This window comes from Pseudochaenichthys georgianus, chromosome 22 (assembly GCF_902827115.2).
Source record: "Pseudochaenichthys georgianus chromosome 22, fPseGeo1.2, whole genome shotgun sequence".
Lineage (NCBI taxonomy): Eukaryota > Metazoa > Chordata > Actinopteri > Perciformes > Channichthyidae > Pseudochaenichthys > Pseudochaenichthys georgianus.
The window spans coordinates 686,013-707,494 of NC_047524.1; the positions used below are offsets into that span (position 1 = coordinate 686,013).

The window sequence follows — 21,482 nt, forward strand, 5'->3', positions numbered from 1 at the left end:
GCAGATTAGGTCAGAATCTACGTAAACGGAAAATCGTCCGAGAGGCCTTACTAAATGGACTAATGGTCGTTGGAGCGAGGGGCGGGGCCAAACTCACGGAAGCGATTTCAAAACAAAAGCACTCGTTTGCTTGGAACGGTGATAATATTATAAACGAGGGGAATTTAGCGATCACAACGAAAACGGCCACGACACGTTTTGAGCCCAGAAAATGGATGTTATTAATGGCTGTACATATAATAAGCCTATGTCTAAAAAGTGACATACTGTGGTCGAAGCATACCAGATTTTTATTATTTAATAAAGGCTTTGTAAGTATTTCTTTCCTCGTGGTTTAAAGTGCTCGGATCGTCTGTTATCCTGATTCCTTCCTGTTCTCCATGAGTTCACGGAGCAACCAGTTCTTAGGACTTTTTACATGTTTAAGCATAAGTGTAGCTGCTCTTCCACTATATTTAGAAACAGAGGCATCAATATACACTACGAGGTCTTTGCTATATTATTTAATACTCTCATGAATCTGTGTTTTTGAGACTAAAGAAGGAAGAACATCAGTGTAGTGAATTCTCCAGAGCCTCAAATGTGTAACGCAAGTTTAAGACTCGCTCCTGCGTCGGAAAACTGAATATCCGATCCGCTGGATTCTGTTTAACGAGACTGATCTGTTGTCAGGTGTCACGGCTGGCGTTACAGTCTGACCTAAAGCAATGACCAGCAGGGGGAAGTGATCCGACACGTGCCAAGCAGACGCACGAAAGCAGCTTCAAAAAGCTTTACACATATCCAACTTTCTTAACTGACATTGAGACGTCCGACATTGTGTGATCAGCCAAACATGCACACAAAACGCATATTTTAAGAGCGGTACAGGTAGCTTAATTTGAGATGTGTGTGTTATAATGCCTAAAACTACAATGACACACATTTAAACGGAAAATCTGAGTATTTTATTCCAGATTTCAGAGCGTTTATAGCGGAGGTTTCTGGTTGTATTTGACCATCTGTGGAGGGCATGCAGTAATGTGTTTGCTGTAACGCTTTATTTTGAGCTTCAGTCCTGACATATGACTCCAGCCGCAGCTCGACCTGAAGCCGCAGCTATAACAGGGCAGTGAGCGGAGCACAGCTGAACCGTGACTATACATGGTGCATGCACACACTACGGACAGACCGCTGAGCATTTGAGTTCAGGCACATGTATACACACACGTTTCAAACTGGTCAAAACAATACATAAGAACATATTTCTCACTATGAGCGGTACTCAATACATCAAAATGTTTCGTATAGGCTCTGGATTAGTGATACAATTATTTTAAAATAACTTAATAACTTAGTTGTCTCATAATAACAACAAAAACAATGTAATTGACACGCACTGAGACATGCCCTCCAGCTCAAAAGCTAATAAAAGTATTTTTGAGGTAATTTTGACAATTTTTCCGATGAATTCTTTTATGGACAAACATTATTAAACAAATGGTGTCAACTAAGAAACTGCTGTAACAACATTCGAGACATAATTGAACCGAGGGCTGTGATTGGTCAACCGCTCTGAGATGCCCCGCCCCTTAGCCAATCACGTACAATGTGTGGGAGCGCTAGCCAATAGGAGCATGAGTGTTAGATAGTGATGTCACTATGTTCAGGAAGTAAACCAAGGAGTCCAATGGAGGGAACTCGGGGATTGTTGACATGCACTAAAACCTATGGAAAACCCCAACGAGCATAGCGTGAAGAGGAAGACGTTAAAGCGACACTCGTATCACCTCCAGCACAAACAGCATCTCTCACCTGATCTGCTCCTTCCTCTTCTCGATGAGGTCCACGAACGCCCGGTCGAAGTACACCTCGTCGCGGTCGTTCCCAGCATGCTTCAGCTCGGCGGCCTCCACGTTCTGCTTGTGCTTGGGACTGGAGATGTGTCCGGCGTAATCCGTCAGGCTCGCCACCGTCACCTTGCACACCCTGCACTCGTGTCCGCAGTCCCTGGAGGCGAGGGAGGGCGAGAGCGGACGATCAATCCGTCCTTCGGGCATTTTTGCTATCTTGTTTTAGTTCCTGCAGAGCGTGCAAATCGTTGCGTCCGACTCTACGGTTTGTTACGTCAAAAAAAAAAAAAAAGTCTTAATATAAAACCAGGAGAGGAGAATACTCGACAATCCTTAATGAAAACCGAATTCTTCTATTTGTCACAGATCAGGAGGTCGCTAACTTAGTAATTTTGTTCACAATAAAAATCTGTATCATCCTGATCTCGGGTTGTTCTTCCGAGGGCCATCGGTGGCGGGAGCGCGGCAGGAGAGGAAGGGCGGCTCGGCACCTCGGCCTACTGCTGCTTCATGATGGTGTCGCTGCGCTCTGAGGCTCGGCAGGACGAAGTGTCTGTATCTGACCTCAGGATCCACCCCCCCCCCCCCCTCTCAGAGCAGCATGTGTTCCTAACCCCGGGCCGGACCAATCCCACAGCCTCTGCAACCGGAGCCTCCTGCAGCTGCTCTCTTCAGACAGACCTCTCCCGAGTATGTCATCCCGTGATTCTGCGAGAGGCTCCGTCAAATCTGTGTCATGGCAAGCGGCCACTTCCCTGCCCTCCGGTGCAGTTGGCACCCTCTCCATCGGTCAGATAGTGTTACTGATAATTATTTGACTGGTTGTTTCTCAGCTACGGCGATAGGAGTAATGCAGCCAGATTTAGTGATGATGGAATTGCAATTTGTCGACCTCACACAGAGCTGTAGCTACGTCCCTTTCCTGGGCGAACATCACCGTGCTCTCTAGTAAAAGCATATTCCTTGAATTGTAACGATGACTGTTGAATTTCAGTTTGATGTTTCTTTTATTTATGATCTTGTACTCGTGTTTTCTATCATTGTTAAAAGCCAAGAAAAGCCACAAGTACAATGTGATGTTTTGTTTCTCCATTATGTACAAACTTAACTCAATAAAAATTAATAATTAAAGTACTTTTTCATGAAGAAATGTCAGTAAATGTATTTTTGTATATTAATATCCTGATTTTCTCAATTTTAACGACTAATAAAGTGAATATCTTCCGGGTTAAGGACTGACAAATCAAGACATTTGAAGTCTTCAAATTCGACTCTGACAGACTGGGCTTGACTGTCTTTATGCATATTTTAGACTAAACCATTACTCGATTAAATTAAGTTAACACTCAGTAGATCAATCGGTAATCCTAGATGCATCTCGTACACAAACAAGCATGTAAAAGCAAAAGGAAATCTGCATGTAATGCCTCTATAAAGTGGCAAATATTGGATTTTACACTTCATATTTTATTTGAATTTAACAAGATGGAAGACGGAAAGGCCCATTTGACCCTAAAATCCAGAACAGGATGTAAAAACCCAACGTATTTCTGGTATATTCATTTTATTATGTCACCTGATATATAAGAAGTGTGTTAAATTTGAATGGACAAAGTACATTTTTTCCTCTTAATTATAGAGAGGTTTTTTATATATTCCTGAAACAATGTCCCCTTTTTAGTAAAAGTAGATTAGCGCAATAGTCTTTTCTTCCACTTTTATGTATAAACAAAATGGCCTCTTATCTTCTCCTTGAATACAATGGAGCTAGGCGGCACGGTGCACAATTAACGAGCCGCAAATGACCCCCAAAAAGGCTCCGTCTCTACTTGTCAATGTTTATGTGAAATCGCAGTAACGTAGCAACGGCTCGGCCTTCATTCAGTGTTCGCTGCCCCTCCCTCTCAGCGACAGGCCGCATACTTCACTAATCTGCACGGCCGTCACGAGGTAGCCAGTTGCCTCCTCCCGGTCATGCCCGTTGTTCCGGAGAGATTGTGTCTAAATATATTTGCCACAAGCGAGACAGCTGCCCGTGAGTCCAGCGGCTCGATAACTGAAACGAACTCGTGCCTCGTGACACAAATACATTTAGACGAAACTCTCGATACCAAGTCAAACCCTCTGAATTAAGTTTAAAGGAATGTTTTAACTAAGAGGAAAAAGAAAGGGAAAGGTAAAACTAAAACTGGGGTTTATCGGTTTCTATAGAAATGAAATGTGGGTCAGGAACAACTCACCTTCCTTTGAGCTTCTCCAGCTCTCGGTGGTGCAGCATGCTCCTCATGTGTTCATCCATCTCCTGCAGACACACATGCAGAATGTATTTAAGGTACACTTGTACACGTCCTGCAGGTTTGCTTGATAGCAAGGTGGTGCATGACACATTCCAGGTGCCCAAGAGGAGGAATAAACATTTCTGACTTCTCAGACAAATTGATGGACAAGACGTTTGTCTTAAGGGGAAATATTCTTATTTTTAAGGAAACAAACACGTGAAATACTTTTTTTGGAGAAAAATTGAACATAAATAGATTTCCGTTGGATAGCAGTTGACAAATGCAAAAGGAATTTATAAAAAATGGAATAATAAAGATTATCTGTTCAACCTTTTATATGCATTTCGTCAGCCTGAATGTCCGAATTAAAATCATAAAGTATTATTTACACATCAATATTGTATATATTGAAAGACAAGATGTTTATTTAATTGGAAAGCTCTCCTTCTCTTTAAGTTAAAAAAACACTTAAAATACTTAACAGGGTTCGTTCACTTTTTCACCGATGACTTCTCCAGGACCTTTACCTACTTGTCCATGACCAGAAACATTACTCTCTCAGCGTGCCACTGGAAATGGTTTATTTTAACATGGAACAGGAAAATAAGGTCTGCATCTGAAACATGTTGTGCCTCTCTGAAACAAATCAAATAGCTTCCACACGCGAAAGAAACTAAAATCTCTCTCCAGCAAAATACCTCGTCAGTTAAATGCCATTTTACGTTTCATTACTATACGATACAGTATTTATTATCATTATAGTGTTACTATTTCGGCGATTAGATAACATATAAATTATATTTGATGCAACTTTAGTTACTTTTCCAGGGCCTTGAATTAGCATTTTGAATTTCCACGACTTTTCCAGGTGTTTAATGACCGTAGGAAGAACCCTGCATAACGATGTAAAATCCAATATTTACCCCAAAAAGCAGAATAAATTCCCTTTCGTCCCATTTTCTTACTTTTATACAAACCGTTCATAATCAGTGGGTCGATGGATTTACTAATCACGACTTTATAACATACAGTAGATGCTTATTGTACGGAGCCCAGTGGATTACGTTTTTTGTGTTTATAAAACATATTGTGAAAGAAAGCCTTCCTTTTAAACCGTTTACAGGTAATGTCGTTTATATGACTTAATTTTTGGCGAACATTTTTAAGATAAAAATATGCATTTGAAAAGAGCAAAAGGTGTTTCAAACATTGAGTAATTAAGATAAGATAAGAGAGAACTTTATTCATCCCAATTTGGGATTTGTTTGTGTTGCAGCAGCATCAAAATTCAAAGGCAAGAAATAAACAAGAAAGTAGAAAATATACATGTTGAATTAACTAATTAGATAAGATATAAAGCAAGTTATTATATTTACATAAGTATTAACCTTCTTAAAAGAACATATGCTTAAATCCGAAGAAACTGTGAAATCAATATTGCAGATTATCTGTTAAACCTTTTATATTCATTTTGTCAGCTCCTGAATGTCTGAATTAAAACCAGACAGTATTATGTACACATTAATATTGTATACAAAGTGTTACCTGCTTGGAGACGTGGACCGTTTCGCACAGGATGCACTTCCTGTCTCTCGCCATCTCGAACACGAGTAGAAAATCAGTCCATTACTGTCGAGAGAGAATTACATTAAATAAATCACAGCTTACAAAAGGACAAAGCGGCACAGTTCTGTACATTAACCTGAATTATAAATATATTTGAAATGCAGTCGGGTGAATGTGGTTCAACCGTAGTTGGATCTTGTCACCATTCAAAATAATTCTGTGAGTTCTCGTCACACCAACAACATGGAGGGAGCTCAGAGATCATTTTCTCTGAACAACCACTCCTAGATATTCAACGACATGCCTCGGTACCACCGCCCGAATGTCAGCGGGGTTCGACCTGAACCCTGGGGTCTAATAACAGCCTGCTGAGGCGGCGGGGGCTAAGTCTGGACATGTTGGACGCTCTCAAACTGGGACACTAGCGGCAGCCCGGAGGCTTTCTGCACCGACACTGCCCTCTCAAGGGGCTTCTGGGCATGTTGCTCAAGACTGAGGCTTTTATTGTCGTGTGTGCTACCGTGTAGATATACCAATGACATTCTTAGGTCACAGGCTCTTCCAACAGAGCAACACATTAAAACAGATCGAATAGTGCAAGTAAATACGAATAAAATAGAACATTAAAGGGGACCTATCATGCTATTTCTAGGCTACAGCATAGGTTTCAGATTTATAAAAATATATAAAAATCATGTCTATGAAGTGTTTTGCTCAAAATACCAAACTGATCACCCATTCTAGCCACGCCTCATATCCCTCTATTTCACTTCCTGTTTCAAAAGTGCTGATTTGGGGATAAAGCATTAAAATAAAAAGCAGGGGTCTGAGCTCATGCCGGACTCGGCAGCTACCGTCTAAACTAAATGCTGCCGTGATGAAACGCCATATCATGGATCATCAAGGATCTGAAACAGTCTGGAGCTCAAAGGCTTTCTCTCTTGCCGGTTACACCACAAGGTGAGTTCCTTTCTACTTCCTGCTTCTTCACACACATGCTCTCCAGTAAAGGTTAGCTCTGAGTGTTAGCGATGCTAATGTAAACACCGACCGTATTACGTCCAAAGCAGTCGGGCATTGTTTCTGATAGCAACGTTTCTGATTGGGCCGCGGGTCCACATTTCAGATATTACGTCATATCGGACGCAAATCTGGATCAGCTCCGTTGTTCCCCGTTTTTAGAGATTTGTGAACGGAGGAAAAGAGAGAGGGTTTATTTTCTGACGCTGCTTGAGTTCCCCGACACACCGGGGACACATGTTGATGGAGAGAAGACATCACAAAGTGCATTTTGCATGATAGCTCCCCTTTAAAATAAAACTGTTTTTATTTTTTTATAGGTATAAGGACATGATTTGACGCTGTTTAATCATAACTGGGTGTTTGCAGTTTATTTATTTATTTGGTTTGTTATTTTATCTTTCCTTGAATATCATTTACCTCGGGTTGTTTGTTTATTTATCTGCTTATTTGTTTGTTTATGTATCCGTTTATTTATTTGTTGTTTTGTTTGTTAATAATTTAGTTTTGGGGAGAAAGGGTGGGATTAAATAAGTATAAACTTCTTCCCACCTCTTTTTGCATGTGTAATAAAGTAGAGGCATATTTTTTAATATCAATTTGAAACTGCTTATTTTTGTATTGTATAATAATTCTCATGTTACATTTTTGTATTATTGTTTTACAGATTCAAAATAAATCTAATCAAAATCAAGAATATAAATAGATAGTGCAGGAATAGTAGGGATGCTCCGATCGCCGGAATCAGTATCGGCCGATACCGACCGAGTGGGCGGGGCCTATGGGGCTCTTCCATTTAAAGTGATGTTTAAAACTCAGTTAATGCTCATTCACTGGAGCTTCCACAAACAACCAACATCATTATTACATTCAGATGAAGTACATTATTCAAGTTTACATTAACTTTGGAGAATAACACGGGAGACATGACAGCCTGTCAGTATCTCATGCAGCTCGCTGATCCAGTAATTTATTTATTTATAACTAGTTTACCATCTATAGATTTGCCTGTCCCACTGTTTTGGCCAAACTTAACCCACTCTCCCACGCTGCACTGCATTATATATCAAATGCACCCGATAGGACTCATCATGCAAACTGTATCCTAACTGGAGGGTCCTCACTTACTATGCGTAGGATGCAGCATTGGTTTTTATTTTTGTATAAAGCCATTTGAGGAAAGCTTCCACTGCACATACGAGCCAGATCTGCTCCAGTCTGTGACTCTCACAGCCTCAGACCCAGAGCCTGGTGCGGGTCCAGGTTCCTGCCGTGCGGACCGAGGCTGGAGAAAGGAGTCTTTTCCATTATGTCTTGGAATGACCTTCAATCACGCCTCAAACTGACGGCCCTATAGACCAAGCTGTCTGAGGTCCTTTCCTCCAGCTGTTCCTGCAGTAATAAGCAGTGCCCCTTTCTCCTAATGTGCTCAATGCAGCGACTGCTTTTCGTCTTTTCTTTTCTTAGTTGTGTTCTCTGTATTTTATATGTTTGTGTTCTGTGTAACGTTGCTGCCTTCTTGGCCACGTCAGCATTGAAAATGATATTTTATCTCAATGCTTTTTTATCTGGTTGAATAAAATAAAATAAATAAAAAGCTTGTTCCAGAGGTGGATCAAACAGCTAAGTGTGTTAGGGCTAACTCTTAGTGTGTGTTGCTCCGCTCTCCGGTCGGTCACAGCGGGCGGAGCTGCAGGATTTCTGCTCCACACGCTGCATACCGCTATTTTATTAATATTTTCGGACACCTTAAAATACCGCCAGACCGGTGAAGCCATCTTGGCGAGCTTGTTTTGCCGCACAGAGAAAAGCGTCATGTATTTTTACGCCATGCGATCGGCTCTCGCGATCGGCAGAGAGAGAGTATCTCTTCCGATCGCCCCTAAAGAATAGTCCACATACAAGTAATGGAATATTGATATATAAGTTGCAAACAGATGATTGTTATGGATGGATGTAGGGACCAATTGAATTTAAATTCTATGTGCACGCCTTGTTATATAATGCTGTTCTATTTTCTTCGTCTCTATATCTATTCTCTGATGTGAAAACGTACATTTCCACGACTGTGGGACGAATGAAGGAATTCTGATTCTGATTGTTCTGCGTCAAAATGTCACGGGTTTAAATTATTTGAGGTTGTAAAAGTTCAGAGGAAAGTTTGAAGGCACTGTGGTGTATTTGTAACAGCATTGTGTAAATGACAACAAACCAAAGACGAAACCATGACAACAACCCGAGAGGAAACTTCCCGGTAGAGCAGCAATGACTGGCGGACTAATCGATTACATGACCGACTGAAAAAGATAAATATTGTTTTGGACTGAAAAAATAAGATATTAAAAAATATAACTTAGTATATTATTATATCATAAGTATAATTATTATTCCAATGAATTTTTTTTGTCATTATTTTTGTTTGTATGAACTTGGGATGGGAACGATTAATCGAATTATTCAGGTATTCGAATATGAGTTATGAATATGTATATTTCTTTTTTTGGGAGGGGTGCCTAAGTTGATTACATATTACCAAATGGAATAATTCACTGTATACGACAGAGCCATAGCTGAGTGTGTCAGGTCTAAAGGTGTGTTTTGCTCCGCTCACCGGTCCCTCACAGCGGGCAGAGCTGCAGGTGCTGGTCTCTCTCTCTCGTGTCCGGTTAGAATTCACTCGCGTTTATGTCCAAATCCATCAGATCTAGCTCTAGCGAATGATACGGCTGCTGCCCCTCCCTACTCACAGATCACGCAGACTCAAACCTCATCTTAGGCCCACATTCCAGCTGAGAGGGTCTTCTCTGCAGCTGGCCTGATTGTGAATCGTCTCCACACCCGCCTCTCCCCTGAGTAGACATGCTCATATTCTGAAACAAGAATGAGTATTGAATAGCTGCATTCTGTGCATAGGCCCTGTTACAGGTTGTTGATCCCTGTTGTCACGGGTTACGTTACCCTAACCCGTTATGTTGTTCGTGTTTGATCCCTCTTTCATTTAAAAACCAAGTTATGTTTTAAGCATGAAAGCTGTAGGCCTATAGCTGTCAACTGTTCAAACTGTGATCACCAGTTCAATACATTCGACTTGGTTTCTATACTTATTTGAATTATGTATTTATTTTTCCAAATTAAAAATGTTTTGTTATAGGATATGTACACTTCGGTTAACGGTTTTTTTAGGGGTCGAATATTCGAATATACATTTTCTTTCAAATTCCCATCCCGAGTATGAATACGGTTTGGATTGCATCTCTAATACTGTATCATCATCAATGCAGATGTTAAACACAAAAAAAGTACCATTTGGTTGTATAGATTTTTTTAAGATCAAATGCGTTTGTACAGAAAAGGAAGATTGACTTTTTGCTTCGCCTTCATTCGGTAAACCCACAGAGGTAAGGGTTCTTGAATATAAAGAAGATTATCAAGATCAAGCCAGGGTTGTGTGTCTCTTTGACTTTAAGAAAGCCAGCTGGGCCAAATCACAACGCTTCGGAAAAGAAAACCCTGACGAGGCTTCCTTCTTTCCATCTGCACAGCTCTCCTATTTTAACAACAATAATTAACTTTGACGTGGCTTCATTCGGACCAAGAGGAGTGTCATCCTATCATCTTCGTAATTTAGGCCTATATTCGGTTCATTACATTATCACGTCCCACAATACCCCATCACCATTTCCCTATCCCTGCAAGAGCACCAGAGGGCAGCTATTAATAATGTAAGCTGCATGATGCATGGGTCATGTTCCCTCTGGACGCTGCATATCTACAGAGCTGCACACAGGGAAAGGGAGAGACGTAAATAATCTGATATTAGGGACTGAGGTAGTTACGGTATAACTGGAAGACGGTCTGCCAAGCCTCATACTACCACCTGAGGAACATCTCCACTCACCACACTCCCTCACCAAACAGAAAACCTGGTCCATCACCTCCCACATTGACTACTGTATTTCTCTGCTTGCAGAAATTCCGACAAAAACCACTCGGAGACTGCGATATGTTCAAAACGGTGCCGCCCGGGTACTCACAAAAAACACGCATATCAGAGCACATCACCCCCAATCTTCACTCGCTCCACTGGCTCCCTGGAACACACCGGATCAACTACAAAGTCCTCATAATGGTCTTCAATGCCATCAACCACACTGCACGGCTAAAATAATTGGTCGTGCTTTTTACAGCACCACGGCTTCCGGAGATACATTTTTTTTATGTATTTATTGTCAAAGCATTTCATGTATTCATTGCTATCGAGATGTTAAGAGCATTCCATGGAATATAACAAGTGTTTCTGAAGTGAATTACCTACCCCACCTTTAATGAACACTTACAAGTGTAAATATAGCAGATTTAGCTTTGAGCTACTTTCCATCCGCGGTCCCTCACATAAAACATTAAAGGTGGGGTAGGTAAGTTTGAGAAACCGGCTCGAGATACACTTTTTGTTATATTCCATGGAATGCTCTTAACATCCCGATAGCAATGAATACATGAAGTGCTTTGACAATAAATCCATAACAACTTTTAATCAGTGGAAGCCGTGGCGCTGTAAAAAGCACGACCAATCATCTGAGCCGGCTAAAGTAGCTGGATGGCCTACCTGCCTGTCAGCCTTCCACCTGTGCACAAACTTATCTCGTGCCCTCATTGGTCATGTGCGCGTTCGTGTGTGTTGGAGGAGGGGCTCTGTGAGGAAGTGGCAGATTTTTTTCGGTTGTGTATTTTCAAATTCTAGCGCACTCGAGCTGGTTTCTCCGTTCTTACCTAGCCCACCAAACACACAGAGGACAGGGGAAGGCGTTCGATGTGGGAGTATTTCAGAAAACCACCACAGGGCTTTCCTCTGCAAAGCAAATATAGTCCATGTACGGGAAATGAGAAATTGCCTCTGAAGTTAAATAGTTCACAGGTCTTATAGCTTGAGAATATCTCAGTCGTACACATACACAGTCAAACCTATCTACACAAAGCAGTTCAACAGGCATGCACAGTTAATGTAGGCAACATGTCCTTTCCTAATGATCCAGAGTCCACTCTAAAAACTTCATATGATAGTTATATATTCCCTCTCAGCCACTGCATATCTACAGAGCTGCACACAGGGCAGGGAGGGACATCAACATCATCTGATATTAGGGACTGAGGTAGTTAAAACTGCAGGCAAACACACAGGGGATAGAGGAGGATGTTTGATATGGAAGTATTTTAGGAAACCCACAACAGGGCTTTCCTCTGCAAACATAGTGCATACAATGAAGAGGACACCTTGTCTTAGAAGATTCATAGAGTTGATAAATCTCCCTAAAATCTACCTCAAAGCCAACAAACAAACCATCTGCACAAAGCACTTTAACAGAAGAGGTAAGGTGTTAAATTAGCTTTTTGGCTAACTTGGTACATGAGTTTATCAACAAGTCACATTACAATGGAGCAGCTGGAGTTACAATACGAATTATAACTGATGGTATAAAGCATGCAAAGTTAATAAGCTGCAAAACAACTCTACAATTCTTTACAGTTTAGTCAAATAAAAAAAAAACTATCTTTTGACTATATTGGTGAACTCGCAGATGGATTGAATCATTGTTTGTTGTTAGCCTAGCTGTGGCTAGCTGCTCAATACTTTCGCATAAATAATAACAGGTCATTATGAATGGCTCTCGAAGCTAAAATGATAAGCACACATACAAAAGTACGACTTCTAACATAATTAAACGTAACTGTAAAGTAAGAGCTACAGTTAGCTACTATGTTAGCATGATAGCAACAACATGCTATCCAAACGTACACCAACGTTTCTTTAGGTAATCAATGATTTACTAAATTATAAAAGCGTGAGGAAGTTCAGCTAAGTCATAGTGTCTTTTATACATTAAATATATATGATATATGACTGTTTTCTACCTTTAAAACATCCAGATGTGTCTGAAGCTACTGCATGTTTCTCCTCCAGCGCGAAGCTAAAACAACAACATCCGCCTCCTCCTCCTCCCGAGGGGCGTTCAGGAGCCTCGCTCGGTGCTCGGAAAAAAACAAATGAGGCGTCCAATGTCGTGAAAAGGGATTGTGCGGAAGAGGATTAGGGCCACGCGAGGAAACTAAATTGGGATGTGACCAACATTTTTAAAGAAACTGTGAGTTCTGACTTTAAATAATAAAAAAAGATCACTTTTACCTTTCATACTAAACTATCTTATAAATCAAACACCATTGACGGGCTAAATTACAGCTAACAGAATATAGAAGTAGGATCATAAAAACTCAATGATACAGATCTGGGAAGAAATCGTGTACTTTAGTAATTGTGTAAATACTTTATGAGTTAAAAGTCCCGCATTATTATGTTTTTGTATAAAGAACAAAAGTCTGATCCTCACAATATGTACTTGAACTACTCATAGTAAAAAGTACCCACTATCAAGTTTGGCATATATCAATTTTATGTATATCATATATTACTGTATTCATCACTTTAATGCTGCAGCTGGTAAGGGGATAATTTTAGCAACCTTATAAACTGCTGAATAGTAATCCTATAATATTCCATAAGTATTTATTAGTGTACGTATATGTTGTGTTAATAAACGGAATCTTCAAAGTAACCTATTACATTAGTTATCAAATGATTGAAGTAGAATAAAATAGCATCAATTGCAACTACTTAAGTAAAGTAGAAGTCAGTTAAAATCAGGAAAATGTTCTTAGTTATCTCTTCTCACTTAATCTGCACACACACTTTTATCTGATGTGTGTTTCCTGTAGTTTGCATTATTTACTTATACTTTGTGAAATTGCGTGCCGACAGTCCGGATGTGCGTTGAGAACTTAATCAGATCTGGTGTTGTTCTTCATTTTCAGCACACGATTCAGGCCTACAAATTATATTTTTATTTCCAAGTTGTATAGCAACACAGCGTGAGAGATACACACGTGAATTAAAACACATTAATTCACCGTACATTTGAACAACAATCAGCAAACATTTGGACACAAAAGACACATTTCAGAGGAATAATAAAAGCAGTTCATAATAATCCCTTTGGAGTTGTCAAAAATATTACAAAGCTCTATAAAACATCCGGAATAAAGCTAATAAAGTACATTCAGCTTTCAGAAACAATTTAGTTTATATGCGTACGAAACATTTATATAATACCTCTTATTTTGAAATGCCACTTTAAAATCCACTGAATTCTTGTCGATCTTTGGGGGGGGGAAATGATTAATCTGGCGGCAGTTTTATAATCTAAAAATTGTTAAATAGTATTGATAATCATTACCAATCATTACATAATGATAAAGAATACACTGCAACCACATGTATATGGTATTTAATAGGTTGTGTATATATCGTATTATAGGGTGGTCTAATATAATGTTTTCTCACTTTTTCTTCATATTTGACATTGTGTTGTTGATGTGTATTTACTGTTTATATATGCATTCTTAATCTGCTGCTACTGTAACAAAAATAATTTCCCACTTTGAGATCAGTAAAGAACATCGAATCTAATTTAATCTACATTTTCAGGATAAAACTCACTTCAATCAGGAGAGATGGTTTTGATGTAAGAATACATATTTATTGCCAGGAATACACGAATGAATGTAATGGAGTTTTGGCGATTAGGCCCCGTTGTGCAGGAGTATCATTCAGGAGGGGAGAACCGATCCGATGAAACCCCCCCGGGGTCTAGACACTGGTGGTGGTGAATGGATAGTTGGGTCAGTCTGAAGGGGAGGGGCTTAGCTTGACCCTGGTGGTGGTGAATGGATGGTTGGGTTCGGTCTGAAGGGGAGGGGCTTAGCTTGACCCTGGTGGTGGTGAATGGATAGTTGGGGTCGGTCTGAAGGGGAGGGGCTTAGCTTGACCCTGGTGGTGGTGAATGGATAGTTGGGGTCTGTCTGAAGGGGAGGGGCTTAGCTTGACCCTGGTGGTGGTGAATGGATAGTTGGGGTCTGTCTGAAGGGGAGGGGCTTAGCTTGACCCTGGTGGTGGTGAATGGATAGTTGGGGTCTGTCTGAAGGGGAGGGGCTTAGCTTGACCCTGGGTTGCATTCCGATAATCCAAAAATCAGCTCCTAAATTCTAACCCTATTCAATTCAAAAGCTTTTATTGTCATTGTACATATATACAACGAGATACTATATATATATACATATATACTATCGTCTATTCCTTGACCTCTGAGTGAAACGTCACGGGGTTAAGGGATAGTGGATAGGAGAATTCAAAAGGACTTAGGAGAAGAGACTGCGGTACTTTAGAGAATCCAAATGCACTTTCGCTATCCGACGTGTTTATGATGCGCCAGCGGACGTCCTGAATGTGCGTCTGCTGCTGTGGGGAAACCATGGAAACCACAGTTTTCTATACAGCGGACTACAACATGGATGTTTAATAAGAACGAGGGACTCATCTAGAGACTCTGCACCGTGCTCTGATGCTGCTGCTTTGCTTTATGAACGTGGACAACAGAGAAACATATTCTTCAGGACCAAAGTTGGAATTGAAATAAAAAAGGAAAGTGAAACTTCTGCTCGTCACCCTCTCCCTCCGGTCCACATTAATACTAATGATCCCAATACGTATGATTGTATGAACTAAAGATCTTAAAATCAATACAGATGTATTTATTATAAACGTTAGTCCTTAACATCTATCACTGTGTATATCACCATTCAAACATCTTTTAAAAGTTGAACAAACCCCACACAGCTCAGTAAAGACTGAAATGTTGACTTTATTTGATCATTTCAGTGAAAACTAACGTTCATATTTCTCTTTTTGATTATAATACTGATGAACGTTCAAAACAAAGCACTTTGGCAACTTACCACCTATGTTTTAAAAAGCTTAATAAGCACCGTAACTCTCATGATATCATTTCTCGGTCATAATCGGTTGTTTCCGTGAACGGCCGACTGTTGAGTGACGGCAAATGCTGCGGCTGCAATGCATTGTGGGGCAGCATTTTCTCCTCTCCTGTCGGTTAGGGAGTAAAGCAAACAGATATTGTTCTAAACTGTATTAAAGTAAACAGGTATTATCTTGAACTGTATTGAAGTGAACATGTATTATTTGGGACTGTTTTTAAGTAATCCTATATATAAAAACCTTCTTACATACACTTTCCCAGACACCCTGACACACACACACACACTCCCTGACTAAGATATCAACACACACACACATACACTTCCTCTTTACCAAACGCACACACATGTCCTTTTCAAGGTTCTTTTTGGGGCCAATATGATACTAATATATCTGTGTACAATGTTTGATTGTTTGAGAAAGAATAGTTTGTGTGAAACCTTCCCTGGGAAATTAAAGGAGTGAAGTCCGGTGGAAGATAAGAAGTGACTCTCCGCCGCAAAAAGGTCCATATATACTGTTGTTTATTCATGCACGGGGCCCCCTGTTGCTGACTGGCCGGTCCTGATACCTGTATCGCACGGCAGTGGAGCGGGGGGCCCGGAGTGCTCTGTCACAGGGCACTCTGTATTTTCGTATTTTTTACCATTAAAATCAGATTATTGTTGTAACTTGTATGCCGGTGTTTTGAACTCCTTCTCTTATTAATCTGACCAGGCTCCTCTAACGGACGGCGCGGAGCAGAGCTGGGCTTTAAGCCACCACTGCTGTGTCTGCTCCTACAGGAGGTCCAGTGGTTCCTAAGCTAAAGGAGGTTATAAAGGAAGTTTGAAATCTCCTTTCCTATCATCTAGAGAATTCGAACGGCACTTATCATGGCTGCCACTGAGGGACTTCCGGGTCATTTCACTCCGTTAGGAAGGTTCCTAAGCTAAATGGACTATTGGAACGCAGCCCTGGATTCAGAGGGACAGGAGGGGGGTTGCGTCGAGTCACCTGAAATGACAGCTGTCAGAGGGGGGAGAACAGATTTAAAAGGGGTTAGCGGAGCGCTGTGATAGGCTTGTGAGAATAGAGCGAAGTGATTGGTTAAGCTGGGGAGTGACTAGGGTTGCAAAATTCCGGGAATTTTCAAAGATGGACATTTTCCACGGGAATTAACGGGAAAAAACTGGGAATTTTCTAAATTGAAGGTTGGCTCTTCATAGAGAACTTAAATATAGTTGGGGAAAGTATATTTTAGCATAATCTTGACTAAAACAAACAGATGCCATTAATAATAATAATAATAATAATTTCAATTTATGTAGCGCCTTTCACGAAACCCAAGCACGCTTTACAATGGGAAGTAACAAAACAAAAGGTAATAATAAACATACAGAGCAATAGCAGGAAATAAGTGACTTATTCAAGTACACTTGAATATCCATGCCATAGCTCACTGCTTACTGCACGGCTATTGAGACCACACCCCCACAGGCACTGTGCAATATTTAACTCAACATTCCTGTTTTCGTTCTTCAATGAAACAAATAAGTGTTCAATAAAATAATTAAAGCTTGTTCTGTTCTACTTACAAAAATTAAAAAAAAAAAATCTGTTGAAATGTCATGTTTTTTGTTTAATTTTGTATCGAATATTTCCAAAATTCCCCAGCTTAACTTCCCATGGAAACTTTCTGGAAATGTTCCGCCCCTTTGCAACCGGGTGACGCCCCCGATCACTTATTGAGAGGAGAGAGAGTAGGAACATGGAAATAGTGAATGAACGAGTAAAGATGGTCTTCCTGGTGGAACTTGCGCTGAGCTTCATTTGTATGATGAGGGTTTTTTCCCAGTTTACCGTCCGTGTGTTTCTGGAACAGTCTCTCACTGGATTTGGTTCAGCTCCCGAGCTTTATTCCTCCGATGCCTCTTCCGCATTTTGATGATCCACTGGATGGTGAGTTTGGCAAAGTTAGCGGCTTTGAACAGAGCCATGAAGACGCCGCAGAGGATGGCCACGGAGTTCCAGGGATTAGCCGTCACGATCTGTCCGTAAGTAGGGAACGTTTGGGTTAAAGGGGACATATTATGCAAATCCACTTCTTCATGTCTCTTCTACATCAACATGTGTCCCCTCTTCTCCATGTCTCTTCTACATCAACATGTGTCCCCTCTTCTTCATGTCTCTTCTACATCAACATGTGTCCCCTCTTCTTCATGTCTCTTCTACATCAACATGTGTCCCCTCTTCTTCATGTCTCTTCTACATCAACCTGTGTCCCCTCTTCTTCATGTCTCTTCTACATCAACATGTGTCCCCTCTTCTTCATGTCTCTTCTACATCAACATGTGTCCCCTCTTCTTCATGTCTCTTCTACATCAACATGTGTCCCCTCTTCTTCATGTCTCTTCTACATCAACCTGTGTCCCCTCTTCTTCATGTCTCTTCTACATCAACATGTGTCCCCTCTTCTTCATGTCTCTTCTACATCAACATGTGTCCCCTCTTCTTCATGTCTCTTCTACATCAACATGTGTCCCCTCTTCTCCATGTCTCTTCTACATCAACATGTGTCCCCTCTTCTCCATGTCTCTTCTACATCAACATGTGTCCCCTCTGTGGAAAGAGACTCTGAAAGTTTTTCTCTCTTTTTGATCCATTTCTATAAAAACCTGTCTGAAAATGAGCTGATCAGATTTTGGCCACTTTATGATGTCATAACGATGTGTTGTCTTGAGTAACCATTAGCCAATCAGCAACAAGGTAACCCCCCCCCCCCCCCCACCTTATCACCTGAATCTCCCTCTAGAGCACCATTGAGTTCTTTGTAACCAAATGTCTCTCAGAGGGGCGTGGGGAGGGGCTCCTTATTTTCATCTAAAGTAACAGACAGAGAATCAGCACTTTGGAAACAGGGCTGAAACAGAGGGGATTATGGGTAATGCTGCAATGATCTGTTTGGTGTTTCAGCCAATCAGAGACAGGCTCTGTATATATCTGAGACCTGTGATATATTGATGAAGAACAGTATAATAGAGGACCTTTAAATATTGCTAAACGGAGATGTTGTAAAAAGGGTAAAGAGACGTGGAGAACTCACCAGTCGGATGTCCTGCATGAAGGCATCGCGCCATTCAAAGACGGCAAAGAACAGCTGGTTGTTTTTCTCCGAGTCCGGCCTTTTGTCGTTGAATTTCACCACAGCCGACTTTAATTATTTAAAAAAACACTTTATTTATTACATTTTGGCTTATTTCTAAGATAATAATAAAAAAAAATATTTAAAAAAAATATATGATAATAATTCAGTTAAGAAAATACGAATACAAATAATAATCATGTTTGTATAAAATATATAATAATTCACGATTTAAAAAAGGAAATAGTTTTGCATTAAAAAGCAGTAGTATTTTTATTATATTTATTTAGCATTAGGACTTTTCTAAATTGTTTTAAACATTTGATGTATTTATTTATAATGATAATAGTAAGATATAAATACCTCTTGCCGAAACTCCACCGCCTCGTGGCTTTTCCCGGACGTCCTCACCAGAGACATCTTGACCCAAGTCCTGAATCCTCCAGAGAACGTCCACATGGAGTAGTTCCTCTCACACTCCCTCATGAAGTCAGACTTATTCTCACTGGAGAGTCAAGAATCACGGAGGGTTAAAACACAAGGAGAGGTGGGAAGTAGTGGAGTACAAATACTTTGTTACTGTACTTAAGTACATTTTTCTGGTATCAGTACTTTACTCCACTAATTATTTTTCTGACGTCTTTTTACTTCTTACATGTTGAACACAAATACCTGTACTTTCTACTTCTTACATGTTGAACACAAATACCTGTACTTTCTACTTATTACATGTTGAACCCAAATACCTGTACTTTCTACTTCTTACATTTTGAACACAAATACCTGTACTTTCTACTTCTTACATGTTGAACCCAAATATCTGTACTTTCTACTTCTTACATGTTGAACTCAAATACCTGTACTTTCTACTTCTTACATGTTGAACACAAATACCTGTACTTTCTACTTCTTACATGTTGAACACAAATACCTGTACTTTCTACTTCTTACATGTTGAACTCAAATACCTGTACTTTCTACTTCTTACATGTTGAACACAAATACCTGTACTTTCTACTTCTTACATGTTGAACACAAATACCTGTACTTTCTACTTCTTACATGTTGAACTCAAATACCTGTACTTTCTACTTCTTACATGTTGAACTCAAATACCTGTACTTTCTACTTCTTACATGTTGAACACAAATACCTGTACTTTCTACTTCTTACATGTTGAACACAAATACCTGTACTTTCTACTTCTCACATGTTGAACTCAAATACCTGTACTTTCTACTTCTCACATGTTGAACACAAATACCTGTACTTTCTACTTCTTACATGTTGAACACAAATACCTGTACTTTCTACTTCTCACATGTTGAACACAAATACCTGTACTTTCTACTTCTTACATGTTGAACACAAATACCTGTACTTTCTACTTCTTACATGTTGAACACAAATACCTGTACTTTCTACTTCTCACATGTTGAACTCAAATACCTGTACTTTCTACTTCTCACATGTTGAACACAAATACCTGTACTTTCTACTTCTTACATGTTGAACACAAATACCTGTACTTTCTACTTCTCACATGTTGAACACAAATACCTGTACTTTCTACTTCTTACATGTTGAACACAAATACCTGTACTTTCTACTTCTTACATGTTGAACTCAAATACCTGTACTTTCTACTTCTCACATGTTGAACACAAATACCTGTACTTTCTACTTCTTACATGTTGAACTCAAATACCTGTACTTTCTACTTCTTACATGTTGAACTCAAATACCTGTACTTTCTACTTCCTACATGTTGAACACAAATACCTGTACTTTCTACTTCTCACATGTTGAACACAAATACCTGTACTTTCTACTTCTTACATGTTGAACTCAAATACCTGTACTTTCTACTTCTTACATTTTGAACCCAAATACCTGTACTTTCTACTTCTTACATGTTGAACTCAAATACCTGTACTTTCTACTTCTCACATGTTGAACACAAATACCTGTACTTTCTACTTCTCACATGTTGAACCAAAATACCTGTACTTTCTACTTCTTACATTTTGAACCCAAATACCTGTACTTTCTACTTCTTACATGTTGAACTCAAATACCTGTACTTTCTACTTCTTACATGTTGAACTCAAATACCTGTACTTTCTACTTCCTACATGTTGAACACAAATACCTGTACTTTCTACTTCTCACATGTTGAACACAAATACCTGTACTTTCTACTTCTTACATGTTGAACCCAAATACCTGTACTTTCTACTTCTTACATTTTGAACCCAAATACCTGTACTTTCTACTTCTTACATGTTGAACTCAAATACCTGTACTTTCTACTTCTCACATGTTGAACACAAATACCTGTACTTTCTACTTCTTACATGTTGAACTCAAATACCTGTACTTTCTACTTCTCACATGTTGAACACAAATACCTGTACTTTCTACTTCTTACATTTTGAACCCAAATACCTGTACTTTCTACTTCTTACATGTTGAACTCAAATACCTGTACTTTCTACTTCTTACATGTTGAACTCAAATACCTGTACTTTCTACTTCTTACATGTTGAACTCAAATACCTGTACTTTCTACTTCTTACATGTTGAACTCAAATACCTGTACTTTCTACTTCTCTCATTTCCCAAACAGCTGGTTCCTTTAGTCTGAATGTGTGTTTGGTGCGTGGTCATTATTCTTTAGAGTCACTGCGTGCCTATTGGTTGGAACACGATCCGTGTATCCATCACTTCCTGGTCTTCTCTAAAGAAGAGGGACCAATGGAAGCGTTGTCATGTTG

At 39.8% G+C, this 21,482-nt stretch overlaps 2 protein-coding genes across 2 annotated transcripts in view; both read right to left on the reverse strand.

Annotated features, from left to right (window-relative positions):
- znf106a (zinc finger protein 106a) overlaps positions 1 to 12,683 on the reverse strand; it is a 32,878-nt gene extending 20,195 nt beyond the window's left edge. Inside the window, 4 exon segments of the mRNA XM_071201679.1 lie at positions 1,795 to 1,989; positions 4,073 to 4,134; positions 5,657 to 5,740; positions 12,608 to 12,683. Coding sequence (XP_071057780.1) covers positions 1,795 to 1,989; positions 4,073 to 4,134; positions 5,657 to 5,710 — 311 coding nt within the window. The 5' untranslated portion in view covers positions 5,711 to 5,740; positions 12,608 to 12,683.
- A 2,786-nt stretch (positions 12,684 to 15,469) lies between these two features.
- The window catches only part of pacc1 (proton activated chloride channel 1), a 13,040-nt gene continuing 7,027 nt past the window's right edge, over positions 15,470 to 21,482 (reverse strand). The window contains exons 6-8 of the mRNA XM_034111543.2: positions 19,069 to 19,210; positions 18,667 to 18,774; positions 15,470 to 17,611 (exon numbers count right to left, since the gene is read on the reverse strand). Coding sequence (XP_033967434.1) covers positions 17,450 to 17,611; positions 18,667 to 18,774; positions 19,069 to 19,210 — 412 coding nt within the window. The 3' untranslated portion in view covers positions 15,470 to 17,449. The remainder of the gene's footprint in view (positions 17,612 to 18,666; positions 18,775 to 19,068; positions 19,211 to 21,482) is intronic.